General features: G+C 44.2%; 1 protein-coding gene across 14 annotated transcripts in view; it reads left to right on the forward strand.

Annotated features, from left to right (window-relative positions):
• Positions 1-22821, forward strand: part of CACNA1D (calcium voltage-gated channel subunit alpha1 D) — a 331678-nt gene that overhangs the window by 133800 nt on the left and 175057 nt on the right. For all 14 annotated transcript variants that reach the window (XM_073644565.1, XM_073644577.1, XM_073644576.1 and 11 more), the window contains exons 4-5: positions 18643-18782; positions 21199-21350. In XM_073644565.1, coding sequence (XP_073500666.1) covers positions 18643-18782; positions 21199-21350 — 292 coding nt within the window. The remainder of the gene's footprint in view (positions 1-18642; positions 18783-21198; positions 21351-22821) is intronic.

Raw genomic sequence — 22821 nt, forward strand, 5'->3', positions numbered from 1 at the left:
TGCAGGTACGACAGCTTCTGTCCCTGGCTGGAGTGGGGAGGGGGGAGGAACATCCCAGTGGTGTAGGAGCAGAGAGGGGAGGGACTCTGGGCATAGGTAGGAGCCCATTGGGTGCTAGTCATCTGGGCTCGGGTGTCAGAAGGGAGTATATAAGGTGGGCACCATCTTAGGACAGGAGTCAAGTCAGTTCGGTTCAGTTCAGGCAGGAGGAGAAGAGGAGCGGAGCTCAGCCAGAGAGGGCTGGCAGGGAGCTGTGGCTCAGTCTGGGCCCAGCTCCAGAGCCAGGCCTGGAGAGGAGGCCTGAGGCAGAGAGAGAGAGAGAGAAAGAAGAAGAAGGAGGAATAGAAACACCAGGAAAGGCCCAGAGACGCAAGAAGAGAGGGAACCCTGAGATCCCACGAGTTAACAGGTGAAGGGTTGGCAGAACAGGGTACCGGATCCCAAACTGGTGGAGGCCAATTATCCTCAGCCAGGAACCGGAGGTCGTGGTCAAGCCTTGGCGCGACCCCTCACCATATCCACCAGGAAGGCATACCACGTATAGGGTCAGGGGAGCCGGGAAAGGTTTCGCCACCAGAAGGCCCGAGGGAGCCGGACAAAGGTGGGTCCCTGGTGGGGACGGCCAGTAGAAAGGAAGAGAGGGGAGCCCTGGACCACGCTCCGGAATTGCCTGGGAGTTAGCCGAGTCCCTCACCTGGTGGGCGCAGCACGGCTCGGGTGGTCCTTACTGCGCACAAGTGACCTGATAAAGAACTGTGAGTAAAGCTGTGAAAACTGCAACCGCACGTCTCAGTGATTCCTTGTCACACCACCACTACCACCATCATTCCTCCCTGCCTCACCAGCTGCCCTGAGGCTATACCCCTCCCGTTGGGGGTTATACCATCCACGCTGCACCACCGTACCACCGGCCTCAGCGGTCTGCCCTGCAGCGGCGGCTTCATAGCCGCAATCAACGGGTGGCGTAGTCGAACTCTATAACATCTTAATGCCGAGCACTGCCACTTAGTTTGACCACCCTGGGCGCGGACCGTGTCACCGCCACAAGAAGACTACTACCCCCATTGGATCCGGCTCCGGGTATCCCCCGCATGCGCAACGCAGCACAACATGGCCCAGGGGGCGAGTCAGATGACTCCTGCCAAAATCAGAGGATTTGTCAAGCATTTACCTGCTGTGAATGAACACTGTATAAACCGCATTGTTGGCAGAATATGAACATACAGATGAGTTTGTCATTAACTCTATGTTAGGGCACATGGATGTATTGGGAAGGGGATCCCTACACGGGACCCTCTCTATGATCCATAGTGGAGAGCTGCTTGTAAAGGGCTGGTCTATAGAAAAGCATGATATTTCTTCCCTCGTTCCCTGCGAAAAATTAGTTTCTTTTAGTGTAAATACCAGTCCAATATGTCCAGATTCTTATGGTCTGTAACTTACCAGCCATTCTTGTACAGTGGGTTGTTCCTTTTTATCAGTATTCTATGAGCACTATAGGTGCTGGAACCTCCATTCACTCACCAGCTCACATTATACCTGGTTTCATGGTGTATCTAAAGTAAAAAAAAAAAAAAAAAATAGTTGCATGTTTCTAAAGCATTTTGCTGCTGTCTTTCGTGTATATATTTTTCATTCCCAACTATGTTTTGGGTTTGGGTTAGAGATGACGGTTACCTGGTCCCCATTATGTGCTTATTAACCCTATGTTACTTGCAAAAAAGTGACATTTAATTTTTTTTTTTCCATTTTGCACATGTACAGTAAAAATTAAAATATATTGCTAAGGAAAGAAATCATGTTTAACGATCTCCCTAAATAAAATAAAATAGTTTCTCAGTATGAGGAACCTTACAGAACACTTGTGGAGGTTGATATCAATGTCATCACCGAAGACCAGATATTGTAAAATGTGATTGTGGTAATTTAGATTACTTGCGTGCCCTTGATTAGACGGACGCCCGTAGCAAGAGGAAACATTTCCTGTATGAATGGAGCCAATCAGTCAGCGACAGGGGGTGAATGAGCTGCCAAGGTGGTTTCTTAGGACAAAGCTCCTACAGTAGATGCCTGTGTCTTCTAGATTCAGGTCCCCAATGCAAAAGCTGTCAGACGTCATAAATAGCCGTATGTGGTGACATGGTGTGTAATAGCTGCAGTATATACTATAGGAGTTGTATATGTGAAACATCAGTGCCCCTCTGTACCCTCTACTAAGATCTACCTTATTCAGAAATGTTGCAGACTAAGGCAGGTAAACTCTACGATGCTTTAAAGTTCCAGGTATGTGCACTTTTAATAATTCTCATCCAATTTATGCAAAATTTGCACAAAAATAAACCTACGGTACTGTCACAATTGCACTGTTCATGAAAGCGTGGCAGCTGCTAAAGGAGCTTCCGCGGACAGAATTAGTGCAAGCCACTCTTTACCAGATCCCAGGGGTTGCCTTGGCCTTCACCCTTTAACCTCTGCGCAGGAATCTATACTGACACAGGGACTTCTAGATTAAGGCCACATAGTCAGCTGCTGACTGGTGGAGCAAGCTAGTAGCAGGAAAGAGTGTCAATCAGGGTCAAAACTAATAGGGTCAGGCACAAAGTCTGAAAGCAAGTGAGTGGTCAAAATACAAGTCGAGGTTAGAAAACAGATTAATTCAGGAGACCAAACCGGAGCAAAGGCTAGGGTTTTAGACCAGGAAAGCAGAACTTATTGACTGGCAGTGGAAGTCAGAGGTTTAGGGGTTTAAATAGCACACAGCTCTGCCCAGGGCTCTCATGAAGAAATAATTGAAACCTAACAAGAATTAAACCCATAGCTTCCTGATTTAGCAGAACAAAAAAGTCCCAGGAATAAAACGGGACTGTTGCTGTAATACATTGCCTATGTTTCAAAGCGGAAACATAGAGGACAGGAACCGGCACAGATGTTATAGTTTAAGATCTAGATTTTTCACATTTCACCTCTTAATTGCAGTGGGTGAAATCTGTCTCAAATCTGTCTGTGACATGGATTTCGCAGGGGAAGTTGTAGCTGAAAAATCCACTGCGCATGTACACGGCCACTGCGCGGTTCTCTTACATGTTGGGGCCACTGTGACTATCACGGGGAATAATTCAGCAATCGGAAAGTCCTAAAACCTCACGTTACAGAGGAATTATCGGTCATGATGTTTAGAAGGTGCTGACATCCTGTGGATCACAGTGATTTCTGCTTTCCCTTTAGTAGCTTTATAGCTAATTGCTGCTGTATATGTATTCTTAAACATTATCATTTTTTATTTTATAATTTGTAGATTTTTTTTTCTTTTTTCTGTACTTAATCAAACTTGAGATTTTCTTTGCAGCAGCAATATAGATGTAAAGAGCCTTACTCAGAAAATGACCTATTGCGTTCTATGGGAGAGTACTGTGGGCATGCTTTGTGGTCTGTGCAGAGGTTATTGCGCAGAGAGGGGAGGAGGCGAGCTGTAACTATAACTTAAAGTCAAGGGTGGATCCTTGCTTTATCTATATATAGTTTGAGCAGCTTCCGAAAAAAGGGGAGAATGCAAAGGTGCTACATTTGGTCAATATGTTAGGGGCATTGCGAAAGTTAGGTTAGGGTTGGGTTACAGGTGATTCCTCTCCTTCTGTAATGCCATGATAGGCACAACACTATTGCATAGCATAATAGAGTGAATTTGGTGCTACCTGGTATTCTTCTCTTCCATAATAATTTGGTGCTACCTGGTATTCTTCTCTTCCATGATAATTTGGTGCTACCTGGTATTCTTCTCTTTCCTTAAGTAGGTGCCAGCCTGACTGGGGAACATCAAACCAAAATTAAATGGTGACCAATTCTGGAAGCTGTTAAGTATGAATACCATGAAGACCACAAGAATGAATATTAGGTTCCTTTTATTGACTATCTCTATACAAACATGGGGTCCTGTGGCCCCTTTATGAAGTCATTCCTATTCATGTCTCTGCAACTTGATAGAAGCTCGGAAACGCGTAGTTTTGTAGCTTACCAATGACGGGAACCTAATGTTCATCCTTATGGTCTTCTGTGGATCTCTGGTCCATCTTCATGGTGTTGATGGTGAACTGGGTTTCCAGCATTGGTCACTGTCTCATTCTCATTATCTATGTATGGGTGTTACCTGTCTGTGATGATAATGAGATGACTGCTGAGAAGTGATCTCTATAGATCAGGAAGCGTCCGTCTATCGCGGTTTGTTCCATAGGTCTTTTCTTTTTTGCACTGCCATTTTCTCTTTCTTGTTTTTGAATTTTTCATTTCATGTCTATGGAGATGATTCTTGTGTGAATGGGCAGATTTTCTGTGGCATTTTCGGCTCTAACATTAGAATTGTGTCATATATTGTTTCCTGAAACATTTGTCTCTTCTAGGCATTATTCACAATGCAGTGACAAACAACCTTACAATAGGTCTTCCTCTACATGTCCCCTTCATTTCCCTGAGTGCTTTATCAATAGGAGACAATATAGTCACATATTCTGAGTCATAAATTATTGTTTCAGGACACATTTATGTTTACATACATTTTAGTGAAGAAAAAAAGCTACATATCTTGCAAAAATTCCCGGTCTCTGTGTGTAAGTGCCTGTCGTCTTCCTGTTGGCAGGTGATTGAATCGGGCAGGCAGGCACAGGATGGTCGGTAATGAATGGGCTCACTGATTGCCAACCAGTGTCTCAAAAAGAACACTGTTGTTGCTGGTATTAATGTTTAGGCATGACGATATTATATTATAGGCAACATGCCTGCTGCTTTTTTTTTTATTGTATAACTTTTATGTCTGCAGTTTTGGTGGTTGTTCAACAATTTTTGTTCTCAAGTCCTTAGACAGTTCTCTTCTCCTCTCTCTGTTCTCCATGCTTATGCACACACACAGACACACAAAGCAAAGATTGCGTCAACTTCTCCCCTTTTTATCTGGTTTCAGGTGTGATTTTCATATTGCCCATACCTATTTCTTGCCACGGATGAGTTTGAACAAGCATCACATGCTTGAAACAAAGTTGTTTACACACAATTTTGGAAACGTGACAACAATTTTGCCCAGCCCAATTTTGTTGGCACCTTTCCAAAATTGTGATTAATCAAACTTTTGTCAAGCATTTGATGCTCACTCAAACTCACCTACGTCAAGTTACAGGTGTGGGCAATATGAAAAGCTCACCTGAAACTAGATAAGCGGAGAAGTTGAGTCAATCGTTGCATTGTGTGTGCCACACTAAGCATGGAGATCTGAAAGCGGAGAAGAGAACTGTCAGAGGACTTGAGAACCAAAATTGCTGAAAAATATCAATAATCTCAATGAAATGAAACGCTATGGGAGAAGACCAAGGGGGAACCCACTGCTGACACAGAGACATAAAAAGCTAGACTGAAGTTTGCCAAAATGTACATGAGTAAGCCAAAATCCTTCTGGGAAAGCATATAGTTACATAGTTACATAGTTTATAAGGCCGAAAAAAGACAAGCGTCCATCCAGTTCAGCCTATTTCTTGTGCACTGCAGCTATTCCGCAGCGTTGATCCAGGGGAAGGCAACAAAAAACCCCATGCTTTATAGGCCAATTTACATCATTGAGGAAAAATTCACTTCCCGACTCCAATCTGGCAGTCAGATTAAATCCCTGGATTAATTAACTAAGAATAAGATGTAATTTTATTGTTCTCAAGAAAGGCGTCCAGGCCTCTCTTAAACTCATTAAGTGAGTTGGACATCACCACTTCCTCCCCCAGAGAGTTCCAGAGTCTCACGGCTCTGACCGTAAAGAATCCCCTTCTATGCTGGTGCAGGAACCTCCTTTCCTCCAGACGCATAGTGTGCCCCCTCGTCTTTGTCACCATCCTTGGTATAAACAGGTCATGGGAGAGATCTCTGTACTGCCCCCTGATGTATTTATACATGTTTATGAGGTCTCCCCTAAGCCTTCTCTTTTCCAACGTAAATAGGCCTAATTTTGACAACCTCTCTGGGTATTCTAGTCCCTCCATTCCCTTTATTACCTTAGTCGCCCTCCTTTGTACCCTCTCTAGCTCCAATATGTCTTTCCTGAGCACCGGAGCCCAGAACTGTGCACAATATTCTAAGTGCGGCCTTACCAGCGCTTTATACAGAGGAAGAACAATGTTCTCATCATATGCCCCTATTCCTCTTCTGAAGCATGCCATGACTCTATTTGCCTTCGCAGCTGCTGCCTGACACTGGGCACTCCAATTTAATTTGCTGTTAACCAAGACGCCCAGGTCCTTCTCCATGTCAGATTTCCCCAACGGTTTCCCATTTAATATGTATGGGTGACTGCTGTTTTTCTTTCCCATGTGCATGACCTTACATTTATCGGCATTGAACCCCATTTGCCATTTTTTGGCCCAACTCTCCAATTTATCTAAATCCTCCTGTAGCTGTGCCCTATCCTCATCTGTATTAACTACTTTACAAAGTTTAGTATCATCTGCAAATATTGCTATTTTACTATGCAACCCTTCCACTAGATCATTAATAAATATATTAAATAATATAGGGCCCAAGACAGACCCTTGAGGCACCCCGCTAGTAACCCTGACACCCCCTGAGCTTACTCCATTGATAACCACCCTCTGCTTTCTATCACTCAGCCAGCTATTTACCCACTTGCACACATTATCCCCCAGACCAAGCATTCTCATTTTATATACCAACCTTTTGTGTGGCACGGTATCAAACGCTTTGGAGAAGTCAAGGTATACAACATCCACTGACTCTCCCCGGTCCAGCTGTGAGCTCACCTCCTCGTAGAAGGCGATCAGGTTTGTTTGGCAGGAGCGATCCCTCATGAATCCATGTTGATATGGAGTTAGACAGTTATTATCATTAAGATATTCTACAATAGCATCTCTAAGAAATCCTTCAAACAATTTACCCACAACAGACGTTAAGCTGACTGGTCTATAGTTCCCAGGGTCACTTTTAGACCCCTTTTTGAATATTGGTACCACATTTGCTTGGCGCCAGTCTAGTGGGACAGTCCCTGTCCATAAAGAGTGCTTGAATATAAGATACAGCGGTCTGCCTATCACATTACTTAATTCTTTTAGTACCCGGGGGTGTATGCCATCTGGGCCTGGTGACTTGTCTATTTTGATATTATTTAGGCGTTTCTGAACTTCCTCCTGGGTTAGGTGGGTGATATTTAGCGGAGGATTTACTTTATCACTCTGCATTTCCTCCGATAAATTGTTTTCTTTTGTGAAAACAGTGGAGAAGAAGCTATTGAGTAGGTTTGCTTTACCCTCATCGCCCTCTATGATTTTACCCAGGTTATTTTTCAATGGGCCAACTCCATCAGTTTTAATCCTTTTACTGTTTATATAGTTAAAGAACAGTTTGGGATTCGTTTTACTTTCCTTGGCAATTAGTCTCTCTGTCTCCTCTTTTGCTATTCTTATTTGTTTCTTACAGATTTTGTTTTTTTCCCTATAAGATATTAGCGCTTCCTCGCTGCCTTCTTGTATAAGTTTACCGAAAGCCCTTTTTTTGTTTTTCATTGCCCTCTTGACTTCCTTATTTAGCCACATTGGCTTCCTCCTATTCCTAGCCCTTTTATTCCCATAAGGTATGTACCTTCTACAGTGACTATGTAGGACTGTTTTGAAAATTTCCCATTTTCTATCCGTGCTCCTATTACTGAAGATACTATCCCAGTCTATAAGGTGAAGGGCATCTCTTAGCTGATCAAACTTTGCCCTCCTGAAGTTCAGTGTTTTTGTGACTCCCTTGCTGGGCACCTACTGAAGCACATGTGGAATTGTATAATGTTGTGGTCACTATTTCCCAGGTGCCCCCCGACCTGCACCTCAGTTATTCTGTCTGGCCTGTTAGTTAATATTAAGTCTAAAAGGGCCGTCCCTCTAGTTCAGGGTTCCCCAACTCCAGTCCTCAAGGCCCACCAACAGGTCATGTTTTCAGGATTTCCTTAGTATTGCACAGGTGATGGAATTATTGCCTGTGCAGGTGATGCAATTATCACCTGTGTAATACTAAGGAAATCCTGAAAACATGACCTGTTGGTGGGCCTTGAGGACTGGAGTTGGGGAACCCTGCTCTAGTTGGTTCCTGCACAAGTTGTGACAAATAATTGTCTTTGATAATTGACAGAAACCTGTTTCCTTTCTGAGATCTACAGCTTTCGGTTTCCCAGTCTATATCGGGGTAGTTGAAGTCCCCCATAATAATCACCTCGTTATTTTTTGCTACTTCGTCTATTTGTCTCATTAATAGCCTTTCCGTGGCTTCTGCTATATTTGGTGGTTTATAACAGACTCCTATGATAATTTTATTATTGTTTTTTGCCCCATGTATCTCCACCCATAAGGACTCGACCTCCTCATTTCCCTCCCATACATCCTCCCGTATTGTAGGCTTTAGACACGTCTTTACATATAGACAGACTCCACCCCCTTTCCGACTTCTTCGATCCCTTCTAAACAGACTGTAACCCTGTAAGTTAACTGCCCAGTCATAGCTTTCATCTAACCATGTCTCGGTTATTCCCACTATGTCATAGTTACCTGTAGATATTTCTGCTTCCAGTTCATCCATCTTGTTTGTCAGGCTCCTGGCATTTGCTAGCACGCAGTTTACACGATTTTGTTTTGTTCCAATCTTCTCCCTGTGGATTGTATTAGAAATTTTCTTACCTCCCTTCCAAGTATCTTGTCTTGGACCTTCTTTGTCGCACTTCATATCTTTCATTAGTATGTTCTCTGGTTTCATGTTCGTGTCTGGCGTTTTTCTTCCCATCCCCTCTTCTTCTAGTTTAACGCCCTCCATCTTGTGGACAGATGAGACCAAGATAGAGCTTTTTGGTAAAGTACATCATTCTACTGTTTACCAAAAACAGAATGAGGCCTGCAATAAAAGAACACAGTACTTACAGTCAAATATGGTGGAGGTTCAAAAATGTTTTGGGATTGATTTGCTGCTTTTGGCACTGGTTGCTTGACTGTGTGCAAGGCATCATGAAATCTGAAGATTACCAAAAGATTTTGGGTCGCAATGTAGTGCCCGGTGTCAGAAAGCTGGGTTTTCATCCTAGGTCATGGGTCTTCTAGCAGGACAATAACCCCAAACATACTTCAAGAAGCCCCCAGAAATGGTTGGAAATAAAGCGCTAGAGAGTTCTGATGTGGAAGCAATGAGTCTGAATCTAAATCCCATTGATCACCTGTGGAGAGATCTTAAAATCGCTGTTGGGAGAAGAAGACGTCTTCACATATGAGAGACCTGGAGCAGTTTACAAGAGAAGAGTGGTCCAACATTCCAGCTGAGAGGTGTAAGAAGCTTGTTGATGATTATAGGAAGCGATTGATTGCAATTATTTATTCCAAAGGGTGTGCAACGAAATATTAAGTTGAAGGTGCCAACAATTTTGTTCTGCCCATTTTTGGGGTTTTGTGTGAAAAAAGTGATTTTTATCAAAACTACAGAAAGCAGTCCAGTAAGTGACACATCACTGTAATCAGTGTCTCTGCTACTACGTCATGCTACTCTCACATGGAGAAGCAAAAATTTGGTGTCAGATCCCCTTTAACCCACCCCCTCCTCCTCATCCTAGAGTTCCTCCTTCTGGCTCCTATTATAATAGGTAATGTGAATGGCACTGATTACGGGCAGGCTTACTTTGGTTGATGCAGTGTATTACTGCTTGTGTTTTAGGACCTGGACATGTGAGGGTTAAACATATCAAGCGCCGCACATTTTGGGCATTCATTATTTACCACGCGGCGTATTCCCCACATGGAGGACTATGGTATATATATAATTTAGGATGTTCACGCCGGGCGCAGACTTCCTCTGTTCTTCTCCTATTAATAATGGAAGCGTTTTCGGTGTCACTTCCAATTTGCTCTCTTTGAGCTTTTCTGTCCTTTTCCTGCGCTGTTAATTCTTTACGTTTTCTTCTGCCTGGTTCTCCAGCCCGCGGCTTCTTCTCCACTCCGCTCGACATGTTTGATTTCTTTTTTTTTTGCATTCATTTTAGTTTGCAGTTTTACCGAGTCACTGAAGGAACAACGGAGCGCGACGGGAAGACGGATCCATGATGATTCTGCGCGATTCTTACTGCTGCGCGGAATATTGCAAAGTTTATGTAATATAATAAGTTATGCTTTCTTAATTCATTTTCATGGCTTAGTTCACCGTCAGTGAACCAACAGGAGTATACAGTATATATGCTTACATAGCAATTACAGGATATATTATAGTTCTTGGAATTACTCCATAGAGCTTCACAGCACTGCAGAACATTTCAGATTCATGTTTTTAATTGTTCCTTGTAATCCATCATTGAACTTCAGCGTAATGTGTATCTTAAAGGGAACCTGTCCCCTTTTAATGTGGTGTCTGAACTACAGGAGGAGCTGAGCCGATTAATATATAGACTTGTGAGAACAGATTTAGTATAATATTCATTAAATTCAATGCACTTGTTATGCTTAGGAGTCCAGTGGGCGGTCCTAATTAGTGAACCACCCACTTGACTCCAAAGCATACAAAGAGTAGGGACTTTAATGAATAAAAGAGAGGTTATACTGACTCTAAAGTCCCTTCTTCTTCTATGCTTTGGAGTCAAGTGGGTGGTCAGATGTCGTTCAGTATTTAGGACCGCCCACTGGACTCCTAAGAATCGCAAGTGTAGGGAATCTAATGAATAAAAGTTATACTGAATCTTTTCTTGCAAATCTAAAGTCCTTTCTCTTTCTATATTTTGGAGTCAAGTGGGTGGTCCACTAATTAGGACCACCCACCGGACTCCTAAGCATCGCAAGTGTAGGAAATTTAATGAATAGGTTATACTAACTCTGTTCTCAGAAGTCTATATATGAATCTGCTGGTCACAGATGGGGCTGGTTGTACGATATGATAAGTATTATCATATCTCTGTAAGGGTTGGAGAATTTTTGGGAGTGGTTGAAAGGTCACATTCAACGCCCCTCTCCCCTTTTTTATTATAAGGAAGCATTTAGGTTACGTTCCAGTAATTCTGTGATTTTACTGTGACCCTGTATGTATTTTCTTGTATTCCATCATGGAGTATAGTGGAGACGTACTATAATGTGTCTATTAAAGGGAAACTGTCACCTTGAACGCGGGGTCTGACCTGCAGGAACCATGCTATAGAGCCGGAGGAGCTCAGGAGATTGATACATAGGTTTATAGGAAAAGATTTTGTGTATTTTATTCAATAAAGCCCCTTCTCCTTCTATGTCTAGGAGTCCAGGGGGCGGTCAGAGATGGCTGTCTATCACTAATTAGGACCGCCCACTGGACTCCCAATCACAGAAACACTAGAGAGTCTAATGAATAAAATACAAGTTATTAGTGACCATGTTCATCATCTCTATATCAGGCTGATCACAGATGGATGTACAATATGACAGCTTCCTTTTATCATATTATGAGGTCTTTTTCTAAGAGTCAGAGAATTTTTCTTTTTTTTTGCAGTGGTTGATATACCACCTGTGACCATTATTTTTATTTTATAATGAATTGTTTAGGCTGCCCTACAGTAATCCCTTGCTTTTACCGTTACCCTATGTGACCCTGTAACCCAAGTATTAAGCACTTGCATCATTCTCCTCAGTTAATAATCGGCCAGACCTGTGCAGGTTGTAAAGTTTCCTGCTTTCATTGTAGAAACATTTCTTTAATTTTTCCTCTTGTCATGTAAAATGCACCAAAAAAGTCCACTAGGTAGATTTGTAGGATGTGTGTATAAAATATATATATATATATATATATGTATATGTCTGTATATGTATGTGTGTGTGTGTGTATGTACAGTATATAGATATGTGTCTATGTATACGTGCGTATTCTGTATGTATGCATATATATGTAAGTGTGTGTGTGTGTGTGTATGTGTACATATATACAGTGGTGTGAAAGTGTTTTCCCCCTTCCTGATTTCTTATTCTTTTGCTTGTTTGTCACGTAAATGTTTCATATCACAAAACAAATTTAAATATTAGAGAAAGATGCAAGTAAACACAAAATGCAGTTTTTAAATTAAGGTCTTTATTATTAAGGGGAAAAAGAAATCCAAACCTACAGGCACCTGTGTGAAAAAGTTATGCTGGACGGGGGCACATCCAGGGTGGGTGCTATGTAAGTCCATGGTATATCACAGTCCTCTTTCTCGCAGCCTATGGCATGCGTTCACATACTGCGCTGCTACCTCCACCGCACTCTCTTCTTCCCCCAGCAGGATATGTTTTCTCTTCCTCCTTCATGGAGCTATAATTCAGGAAGAGATCGGAGAGTCTCTGACGTGAGTGTCCCTCAATGCTGAGTATTTGGTGCAGTGTAACAGGAAGTGGGTCTCTACTTTCAGGGTCTCCAGGTCACATTGTGGGCACAGTCTGTCCTCCATTGGGCTTGTAGCTCTGTCTGTGCCAGCTAGGCTCGATGATCAGATTGTGGGCACTGAGTCTATACCGGCTCAGGATCTGGCGGTCTCTGGGGTTCGGGAGTTTCTCCAGTCTGTAGTCTCTCTGTAGACTTCGGTACAAGATCAGTTTCTGTGAGATGCTGATATCGTTCCTCCAGTCACTGACATATCTCTCCTGGCCCTCGTCTACCATCTTTCTGATTCTGTCTTTTGTCAAGCTGCTGTGGTTGTTGTTTCGGTCAGGTTGGGTTTGGGTGGGCTGCTCCCGGGGTCCTGGTTTGTTTGGCCCCTTCACATGCAGCAGGGCTTTATGATGATGGGAGCTTAGATTGCTATTATGTAGATGAGCCTGGAAGGACAGCGTCCTCTTCCGGACTGCTAGGTGCATTGAGAATCTGCCCAGCTCAGTACGACAGGCACTGTTGGTGGTGCTCTGATGGACCTGGAGAAGGGGCTTACAGAATTCCAGGTGGAATATTTCTGTTGGGCTGGAATCCCACCTTGACCAGTCTGGGTATGTGTGAGGACCCCAGCCTTCACTGCCGTACAGGAGGATTGGGGCGATGATGGCATTGAATATTTTTAGCCAGATCCTCATCGGCGGCTTCAGATGGTAGAGTTTCTTTCGGATGGCATAGAAGTTTTTTTTCAGGGCTTGTCCTTCAGGGTCTCTATGTTCTGTTGGAAGCTCCCTGACTGGTGAATTTTCAGGTCCAGGGAGGTGTATTTGTCCATCCCTGTAACAGCGTAGTTGTTTAGCACAAATGAAGGGCGCTTGTCCAATCTTGTCTTTCCCCTCTGGAACACCATGATGTTGCTTTTCTTTGGGTTGATGCATAGTCCCATGTGGAGCAGAATTTCTACAAAATTTGTCTTGGAGGCCTTTCTCGGTTGGTGACAGCAGCAGTAGGTCATCTGCATACTGCAAGAATTTCACCTGAACGTCATGGAGTGTGAGACCTGGTGCCGCAGAATATTCCAGAGCGGTGGCCAGCTCATTGATGTAGAGCATTGGATTTAGGCTGCTGCCCTGTCTGACTCCATGGCTCTGCCGGAAATCAGCCGTTCTTTCCCCGTTCACCGCCACGCTGCAGCTATTCTCGGTGTAAGAGCGTTTGAAGACGTCATAGATCTTTACTTCTATTCCGCTCTCCAGCAGTTTCAGGAACAAGCCTGGGTGCCATACGGAGTCGAACGCCTTTTTAAAGTCCATAAAACAAGCGTATATCTTCCCGTGCTTTGTGTTGTGGACATGGCTCTGAATGAAGCTGTGCAGGAGGTAGATGTTGTTGGTGGTGTGGTGGTTTGGCATGAACCCTGCTTGGCTTTTGCTAAGGACGTTGTGCTCGGTGATAAAGCTGAGGATCTACTTGTTTAGGATACTGTTGAACAGTTTTCCCAGGTTGCTGCTGTCACATATGCCTCTGTAGTTGGCAGGGTCATACCTGTCCCCACTCTTGTGGATAGGTGAGATGAGGCCTCCAGGTACGAGGGAAGTAGCCAGCGCTCTGCACAATATAGGTTTAGCCATTGCTGCCTGTATTTCTGGTGGGCTGTATTTCAGCATTTCTGGTGGGATTCCATCCAGGCTTCTGAATTTTCTACGCCTTATGGAAGAGATTCGCTCTGTAACTTCCTGTAATGTGATTGGTGTATCCAGAGGGTTTTGGAATTATTTTACTTTTTCCTCTATTGCCTTTAGTTTTGCCATTATGTTATTCTGTTCTTGGCTCAGTCCTTCTTTCGGGAGGTCTTAGTAGAGGTCACTGAAGTACTGGAGCCAGATCTTGCCCTTTTGGATATGGATGTTGCCTTTATTGCTTTTTGTGCCCATGTGGTTCAATAGTTCCCAGAAGGAGTTGTCTTGGAGGGCGTCTTGGAGTTGGTTAAGTTTGGTGGAGATGTAGCTCAGCTTCTTCCTCCTGAGGATGGTTTTGTACTGCCTTTGTATGGTGTCGTAGGCGTCCCTTACACCTGGCTGGTTGGGGGTCTCTGTGTTTCTTGTTTGAGGCTGTTCTCAGGGTCTTCCGAACGGCTTTACATTCTTTGTTAAACCAACCATTGATCTGTTTTTCTTTTGGCTCTTGTAGTTGTCTTTTGTAAGGTGGAACAATCTGGCCATGGTGTAGAATATATCATTGAGGCCTTTTGCATCTTGACTCACTTCTTCTGGGTTTCTCTTGTACTCGTAGTTGTAGAAGTGGTGGAGCATCTCCTGTATTTCGGGGCTGCTTGGAACTTCTTTACATTTTATTGCCGACGTCTTGAACCATTTATAGGGTTGAGGCAGGTTGAAGAGGCCGTTCAGCTAGGGCTTTTCTGTTGATGATTTCTTTGAAGATTTCATGTACAGAATAAGTTGGCTGTGCTCTGGCAGGTGCGGTTGTGGGGTGACTGTGAAGGTGCCGATATTTGCCAGGTCCATGTCTGTAATGGCATAGTCTACTATACTCCTTCCTACATGGAAGTTAAATGTATATCTTCCTAGAGAGTCTCCCTTGGTATATGACGTCCTATGCCAGATCAGAATAGTGCAAATCTTTATGTTCATGTCTTCTAGGAAGGCTCCCTGCTCTAATACTGGAGTGGCACTCACCCTAAGATCTGTGACCCCCAGGTAGATTTCTGGGACATGTTCACTGCCCTCTGTCTTCATCAGTAGAGATAACACTGTTGTAACATAGTGACCATGTAATGCTTAATTCCCCCTCTGGAGGCGCTGCAGAAAAACTGAACACTTATCAAAATATATCCCCAAAGATTACAGATGATTGCCAGAGGTCACCGCCTAACAAGGAGGGCTAGAAATGACAAAAATGACCCTATGCCCTGGTGTTCCTGTCGACCCTTCTGTTGTCTGGTGATTGACATCTTGGGATTTCTTTGGGCTTGTGTCACTTACAAGGAATATCTCTTGATGTTAAGTAATAAATCCTTAAAAAACGTATTAGTGACTTGTATCATCAGAGCAGGCGTTGCTGTAGTCTTAGATCCCGATCAGGGTTTACTGTTAGTGTTCTCGTCAGTACATTAGCATTCACTTGTCGTGGACTATTAACCAGCATACGATGTGTTAATATATGTCCCTGGTAGGTTCCAGTAGTGCAGTATAGTTTCTGCGCACAATTATTCCGCCATCGTGCGCTGACCTACTTCTAACTTTCATGTTACATTTTCTATCACTCACAAGTTTCGGGGGAGAAAAGCCTAATCCAGATTAGTTTGTCAGGTTTGAAGTCATGTCTGCTCATTCTCCGGCGTATTAATTGGGATTCATGCCGTCTAAATGCCATGTGCTGCGGAAATGTGCAAGGGGGAGCGTCTTCTGCATTACATGATTTACGGGTGGAAAAATGACAGCAAATATAGACACAGCATAAGTCATCAATGATCATCCGCAGGTCTATAACCCCTGGGATCTATAAGCTGCGCGCGGTCACCCTTTAGTTTCTGCATGGACATGAAGACCGCTATTCTATAGGTCTCACATGGAGTAACTCGAGGGCTCACATGGAGTAACTCGAGGTCTCACATGGAGTAATTCGAGGTCTCACATGGAGTAACCCGAGGTCTCACATGGAGTAACCCGAGGTCTCACATGGAGTAACCCGAGGGCTCACATGGAGTAACCCGAGGTCTCACATGGAGTAACCCGAGGTCTCACATGGAGTATTTCGAGGTCTCACATGGAGTATTTCGAGGTCTCACATGGAGTATTTCGAGGTCTCACATGGAGTAACCCGAGGTCTCACATGGAGTAACCCGAGGTCTCACATGGAGTAACTCGAGGTCTCACATGGAGTAACCCGAGGTCTCACATGGAGTAACCCGAGGTCTCACATGGAGTATTTTGAGGTCTCACATGGAGTATTTCGAGGTCTCACATGGAGTAACTCGAGGTCTCACATGGAGTAATCCGAGGTCTCACATGGAGTAACCCGAGGTCTCACATGGAGTATTTCGAGGTCTCACATGGAGTATTTCGAGGTCTCACATGGAGTAACTCGAGGTCTCACATGGAGTAACTCGAGGTCTCACATGGAGTAACCCGAGGTCTCACATGGAGTATTTCGAGGTCTCACATGGAGTAACCCGAGGTCTCACATGGAGTATTTCGAGGTCTCACATGGAGTAACCCGAGGTCTCACATGGAGTATTTCGAGGTCTCACATGGAGTATTTCGAGGTCTCACATGGAGTAACTCGAGGTCTCACATGGAGTAACCCGAGGGCTCACATGGAGTAACCCGAGGGCTCACATGGAGTAACCCGAGGTCTCACATGGAGTATTTCGAGGTCTCACATGGAGTATTTCGAGGTCTCACATGGAGTATTTCGAGGTCTCACATGGAGTATTTCGAGGTCTCACATGGAGTAACCCGAGGTCTCACATGGAGTAACTCGAGGTCTCACATGGAGTAACTCGAGGGCTCACATGGAGTATTTCGAGGTCTCACATGGAGTAACTCGAGGTCTCACATGGAGTATTTCGAGGTCTCACATGGAGTATTTCGAGGTCTCACATGGAGAAACTCGAGGGCTCACATGGAGTAACTCGAGGTCTCACATGGAGTAACTCGAGGGCTCACATGGAGTAACTCGAGGTCTCACATGGAGTAACTCGAGGTCTCACATGGAGTAACTCGAGGGCTCACATGGAGTAACTCGAGGTCTCACATGGAGTATTTCGAGGTCTCACATGGAGTATTTCGAGGTCTCACATGGAGAAACTCGAGGGCTCACATGGAGTAACTCGAGGTCTCACATGGAGTAACCCGAGGTCTCACATGGAGTAACTCGAGGTCTCACATGGAGTAACTCGAGGTCTCACATGGAGTAACTCGAGGGCTCACATGGAGTAACTCGAGGGCTCACATGGAGTAACTCGAGGTCTCACATGGAGTAACCCGAGGTCTCACATGGAGAAACTCGAGGGCTCACATGGAGTAACTCGAGGTCTCACATGGAGTAACTCGAGGTCTCACATGGAGAAACTCGAGGTCTCACATGGAGTAACTCGAGGTCTCACATGGAGTAGCTCGAGGTCTCACATGGAGTAACTCGAGGTCTCACGTGGAGTAATTCGAGGGCTCACGTGGAGCAACTCGAGGGCTCACGTGGAGCAACTCGAGGGCTCACGTGGAGTAACTCGAGGTCTCACATGGAGTAACCCGAGGTCTCACCTGGAGAAACTCGAGGGCTCACATGGAGTAACTCGAGGTCTCACATGGAGTAACCCGAGGTCTCACATGGAGTAACCTGAGGTCTCACATGGAGTAACCCGAGGTCTCACATGGAGTAACCTGAGGGCTCACATGGAGTAACTCGAGGGCTCACATGGAGTAACTCGAGGTCTCACATGGAGTAATTCGAGGTCTCACATGGAGTAACTCGAGGTCTCACATGGAGTAACTCGAGGGCTCACATGGAGTAACCCAAGGTCATCGTACACACACTAAATGAAAGTCAGCCAAACTTGCACATCAGTTGACTACCTAGTGCATATGGTAGTACCATGATTGCAGATTTTGAAGAAAAGAAGGGTTGGGGCATATTGAGTTCCAACATGCCCGATCCTTTTGCTTTAACAGAAGAGGTGACCTGTTTAACGTCTTCCTTATGAGAGCAGATGCTCCGCCGAGCTTTATGTACATGTGTATGAGGCGGAGGAGTAGAAGGACAAGCTATCGGCTAAAGGAACTTTCAGCTCATGGCAATTTCAGGTGTATGGCCACCATCAGTGTGGTGTCACTTTTTAACATGGATTATGGATAATCTTGTTTTTTAGAGGGATTATCCCAACAGGGCCCTGGTCTCAAGTTAGTATTCAGGTTCCCTAACATATATCTTTGAAGGGATTGTCTTGGAGAAGCCATTTAGGTAAAGGCTTGTTGTCATGATTGATCTTCAGGAGCATGCAGCTCCTTCTCCTCCTCCCGCTCCTGAAGATTAAAGTTCTGGGCAACAGCAAGGTTCCACCATTGTTCCGAAGTGCGCCCTCTAAAATGCAGCTTTACCTCTACAGCATCGAAGGAGACACTGAAGCTGGTCAGATCCAGTGAGCTTCAGAGCAGCGCTTGCAAGCACTAAAGCATAAAGCTTGTAAGCGCTGTTCTCCTTGGAAATCAGCCACCTCTGATAAACTGCAGTAAACTATAAACATAAAAAGTTAATTGTGCTTTTTTTTTCTTTTAGGAAAAAGTAGAGTATGCCTTCCTCATCATTTTTACAATTGAAACATTTTTGAAGATCATAGCATATGGACTAGTAATGCATCCCAATGCTTATGTAAGGAATGGCTGGAACTTGCTGGATTTTGTCATAGTCATTGTAGGGTGAGTATGGTTTGCAGACCGTAATGGTTATGCTATGGTAATGGAAGTGATGAGTCTACTATATTACTCATTGAGTGCATGCCCTATGTGTTGCACATATCTTCCGTCCCTTTAAGGGGGTCGGTCACTTTCTAATTGCAATTGGCGTGTGCCCAAAAAATAAAGTTTGGGGCAACAAAGCAGGATCACATCGCCCTACTACCACAATCGCAAATTTTCTATAACCTCTGTGTTCCACTGTCTATTGCTGGATGCAAGATGAGTTAACTGAGGATCCATCAGAGAGCTCATAAAGATTAAATTGACCGTTTGTAGCTCTAATATCTGTCTTTTCTGACCTCCACTCAACTGATTTTTGACCACAGACCACATCAAAGTTGAATGTGCAGTGAAACAAAGAGCCTGTAAAAGCCAAAAAGTGAAAAATGTAGAATAAAACCCAATTGCTTTTTTAGCCCTAAATACATGAATTTAGGTAAAAAAAAAAAAAGTCCCCAAAGGTTCCCACCTATACCCTAGAATCTAAGGGGTAACATTTCTCCTTGTGGGGAGAGAAAAGCCAAGCCTGGCATGTCAGAGTGAGGAGACTTATAAGCCATACATGCTTTTCTGAAAAATTAAATCTGCAAATTGCCACTTCAGAGACTAAGAGGACTAGAACTCTATAGCGCCACCTTTTGGAAGCAGCGATCCTACAAGTCATTATCGACTCTTTAACGAGCCCTGCAATATGACTTGGGATAAAAGCCAAACCAGAATCTCATTTTGCAGACACTGTGTTTCTGGGTGTTGCCCCTCATCAGTGCAAAGTATGAGATCTGATTAGGCTAGGTGAGAGTCTCTGGACTGTGGGGTCTAAGGGGTAATGTTTCTACTCCTTGTCGAGAGTTGACAAGCTAGGCCTGGCATGTCAGAGTGAGGAGACTTCTAAGCCATGCATTCTCCTCTGGGAAATTAAATATGCAAATTGTTCTAGTCCTCTTCCTCTCTGAAGAGACAATTTGCACGCATATACTCTAAAAATCTACCAAGAGGTTAAGTGGCTTCCTATGAAATTGGCAGTAATGGGTGTGTCTAAATAGGTTGTGACTGATGTGAGTGCCGAGGATCTTTGTACGGCGCTGCTGAATATGTCGGCGCTATACAGGCAACAGGAGATAAAACAAACAAACAATACTGGAATTTTAACAAAAACTTTTCCAAAATGAAGGCTCCAATTCTGACAAAACTAAACTGATCCTTGCAATAGTTCTGGAGCAGGATTATACCCCGGTCCCTGCTCGGTCCTGTCTGAAGATCAGCATCCGGCCCGATATAGCTGTCAGCAGACCAGACTTCTTATAGCGGCATTTTCCAATGTTTCCGCTACTAGAACTCTGACGGATAACATCGCATGAAAAGAAACTCGCTGACTGCTTGAGCTTGGGCTTTAATTCAAGTTGCCCATAATCCCATGTGACTAGATTGGCTCATCATGCCTCTGCAAACACGCCATTCTAGTCACTTGACTGCTGCAGCCAATAATGGACCTTGGTGGACAGGTGCCTGAAAAATCAGATGCCATTGCTTCCTATCACACCAGAGACCTCTGGAGCTTCCTGTGGTGGAGCCACAGGTTTTAGTAAGGCGCAGGGGGGGGGGGGCTACACCTTATTTTATTACTTTTTCCATCCTTTACTTTTGTAATTTTATTATATTTATAATAAATATATTTTTTATATATTTATTATTGTAAGTTTAAAGGCAATCTGCCAGTACGATACCCCCCCCCAAAAAAAAATAGTAAAAAAAAATGCATATGTGTATGCAGATCTTTTAAATGTAAATCCATGAACACCTTTATTTCTTCTGTCTGTTGCTGCATTCCTGAGTATTTTCATTCATATGCAAATCTGTCACCAGGTTTTTGCTATTTAATGTGAGAGCAGCATAATGTACGAGCAGAGACCCTGATTCCAGTGATGTGTCACTTACTGGGCTGCCTGGTGTAGCTTTGATACAATCACAGTTTTTTTTCCTGCAGTACTAGCTGAGCGCTGTATAACCCCCGCCCACACCCCTGATTGGCTGCTGTGTACAATATGCATAGGCAGAAAGCTGCCAATCAGTGGTGAGGACGGGGCTATACAGAGCAGGAGGACTACATGACACAGGACAACTAGTCCTCTAATGATAATCTCCTGCTGATAAAGCACTGATTTTATTGAAACTGTAACAAGCAGCCCAGTAAGTGACACATCGCTGGAATCAGGGCCTCTTCCCCTACATTATGCCTCTCTCAGATTAAATATAAAAAAACTCACTGACACGTTCCCGTTAATCATTTACTTATTTTTCTTATGTATTACATTGTATGCATTTTTGTTACTCTTATACTCTGCTATTATGTTGATTGTGATGTTTTTTCTTGCTCTAGATTGTTTAGTGTAGCTTTGGAACAACTTAATTTTGGTACCAAAGAAGTGGAAGGAGGAACCCACTCGACTGGGAAATCTGGTGGATTTGATGTGAAAGCTCTGAGAGCCTTTCGTGTGCTACGTCCCCTTCGATTAGTGTCCGGTGTGCCCAGTAAGTACTTTTTTTTATTATTGCTAATTTATATTCTGAGATACTTTAAACCTGAAAATAACCACATTAAGGCCTTAGAAAAATCGTGAAACTTGTAATCCGGGTGCTGGATCCGATTTTCATACATTTTTGGTCCATGTGTCCATTTTTACCATTTCTTTTTTTCGTATGAAAAAAAAAAAATGCCAAGCTTTTCTTACCCATTGAACAGTAAAAAACAGACTACACAGGGATGACACAAGGATTGATTTGGATGGGCGAGTTTAATACATGGCTCAGATCAAAAACAGAATGTGAGGAGCTGGATTTATTCTAAGACTATTGGACCAATTCACATAGAGTGGAGTCCGCGACTCTAAGAGATGCAGACTTTTTCCAGCACGGAGCACTGGTTCCATCAATCTTATTATTGTGTTTTATTAGAGATTTGCTTGCTGTGTTTTACTAGTGTTCTGCTTACTTGTCAGTTTAAGTGCACTAATTTCACTTGGACAGTGTTCAGCTTCAGGAATCAATGTTTCCATTCAATGACAGTAAGCAGAGGAAGACGTGCTGGTTGGACCTTATGTATGTATACCTAAAGCCCCCGTCTCACATAGCGATATCGCTAGCGATATCGCTGCTGAGTCACGGTTTTGGTGACTCACCAGCGACCTCACCAGCGATGTCGCTGTGTGTGACACTTTGCAACGATCAGGCCCCTGCTGTGAGGTCGCTGATCGTTGCAAAGTGTCCTGGACCATTTTTTGGTCGTTGGCCTCCTGCTGGCTAGCACACATCGCTGTGTGTGACCAGCGGGACCAACGATCTGGCTGGTAACTATGGTAAACATCGGGTTACTAGGGGCACGCGCGCACTTAGTAACCCGCTGTTTACCATGGATACCACTCTGCTACGGTGCACGGAGGCTCCCGCGCACCGTAGCAGAGTGGTATCCATGGTAAACAGCGGGTTACTAGGGGCACACGCGCACTTAGTAACCCGATGTTTACCATAGTTACCAGCCTGCTCCTGCTTGCAGCAGGCTGGTGACGGGAGCAGGACATCGTGGAACGATTCTTTCCACGATATCGCTGCTCCCCTGATCGCTGGTGAGCCTGCCTGTTTGACAGCTCACCAGCGATGTATTAGCGATGCAGCAACGATCCCTGACAGGTCGTATCGTTGTCGGGATCGCTGCTGCATCGCTTAGTGTGACGGGACCCTAAGGCTAGACAGGAGATTGATAAAGGTAAAGCAATCATTCCAATAATCTTATCAGTATCTCAGGGGCCTCAAGTCATTGTTCTCTCAGTCACTAGTCCCATTGCGTGGATGGGGATAGTAGACCTAGCGGAGCCGTAACCACAGGGGGTCTCACATGCAGTCCCAGATTAAGAGCTTCTGGATTACTCTTCATTCTTTGAGCTAAAAGCAAATGTTTAAGGGGGAGGAAAAGAAGCCAAATGTTTAGTCAGGGAGTTGGTGGAAT

The sequence above is a fragment of the Phyllobates terribilis genome, unplaced genomic scaffold (assembly GCF_046119375.1).
Source record: "Phyllobates terribilis strain yellow unplaced genomic scaffold, ASM4611937v1 Scaffold_8__6_contigs__length_399053987, whole genome shotgun sequence".
In the NCBI taxonomy this organism is placed as follows: Eukaryota; Metazoa; Chordata; class Amphibia; order Anura; family Dendrobatidae; genus Phyllobates; species Phyllobates terribilis.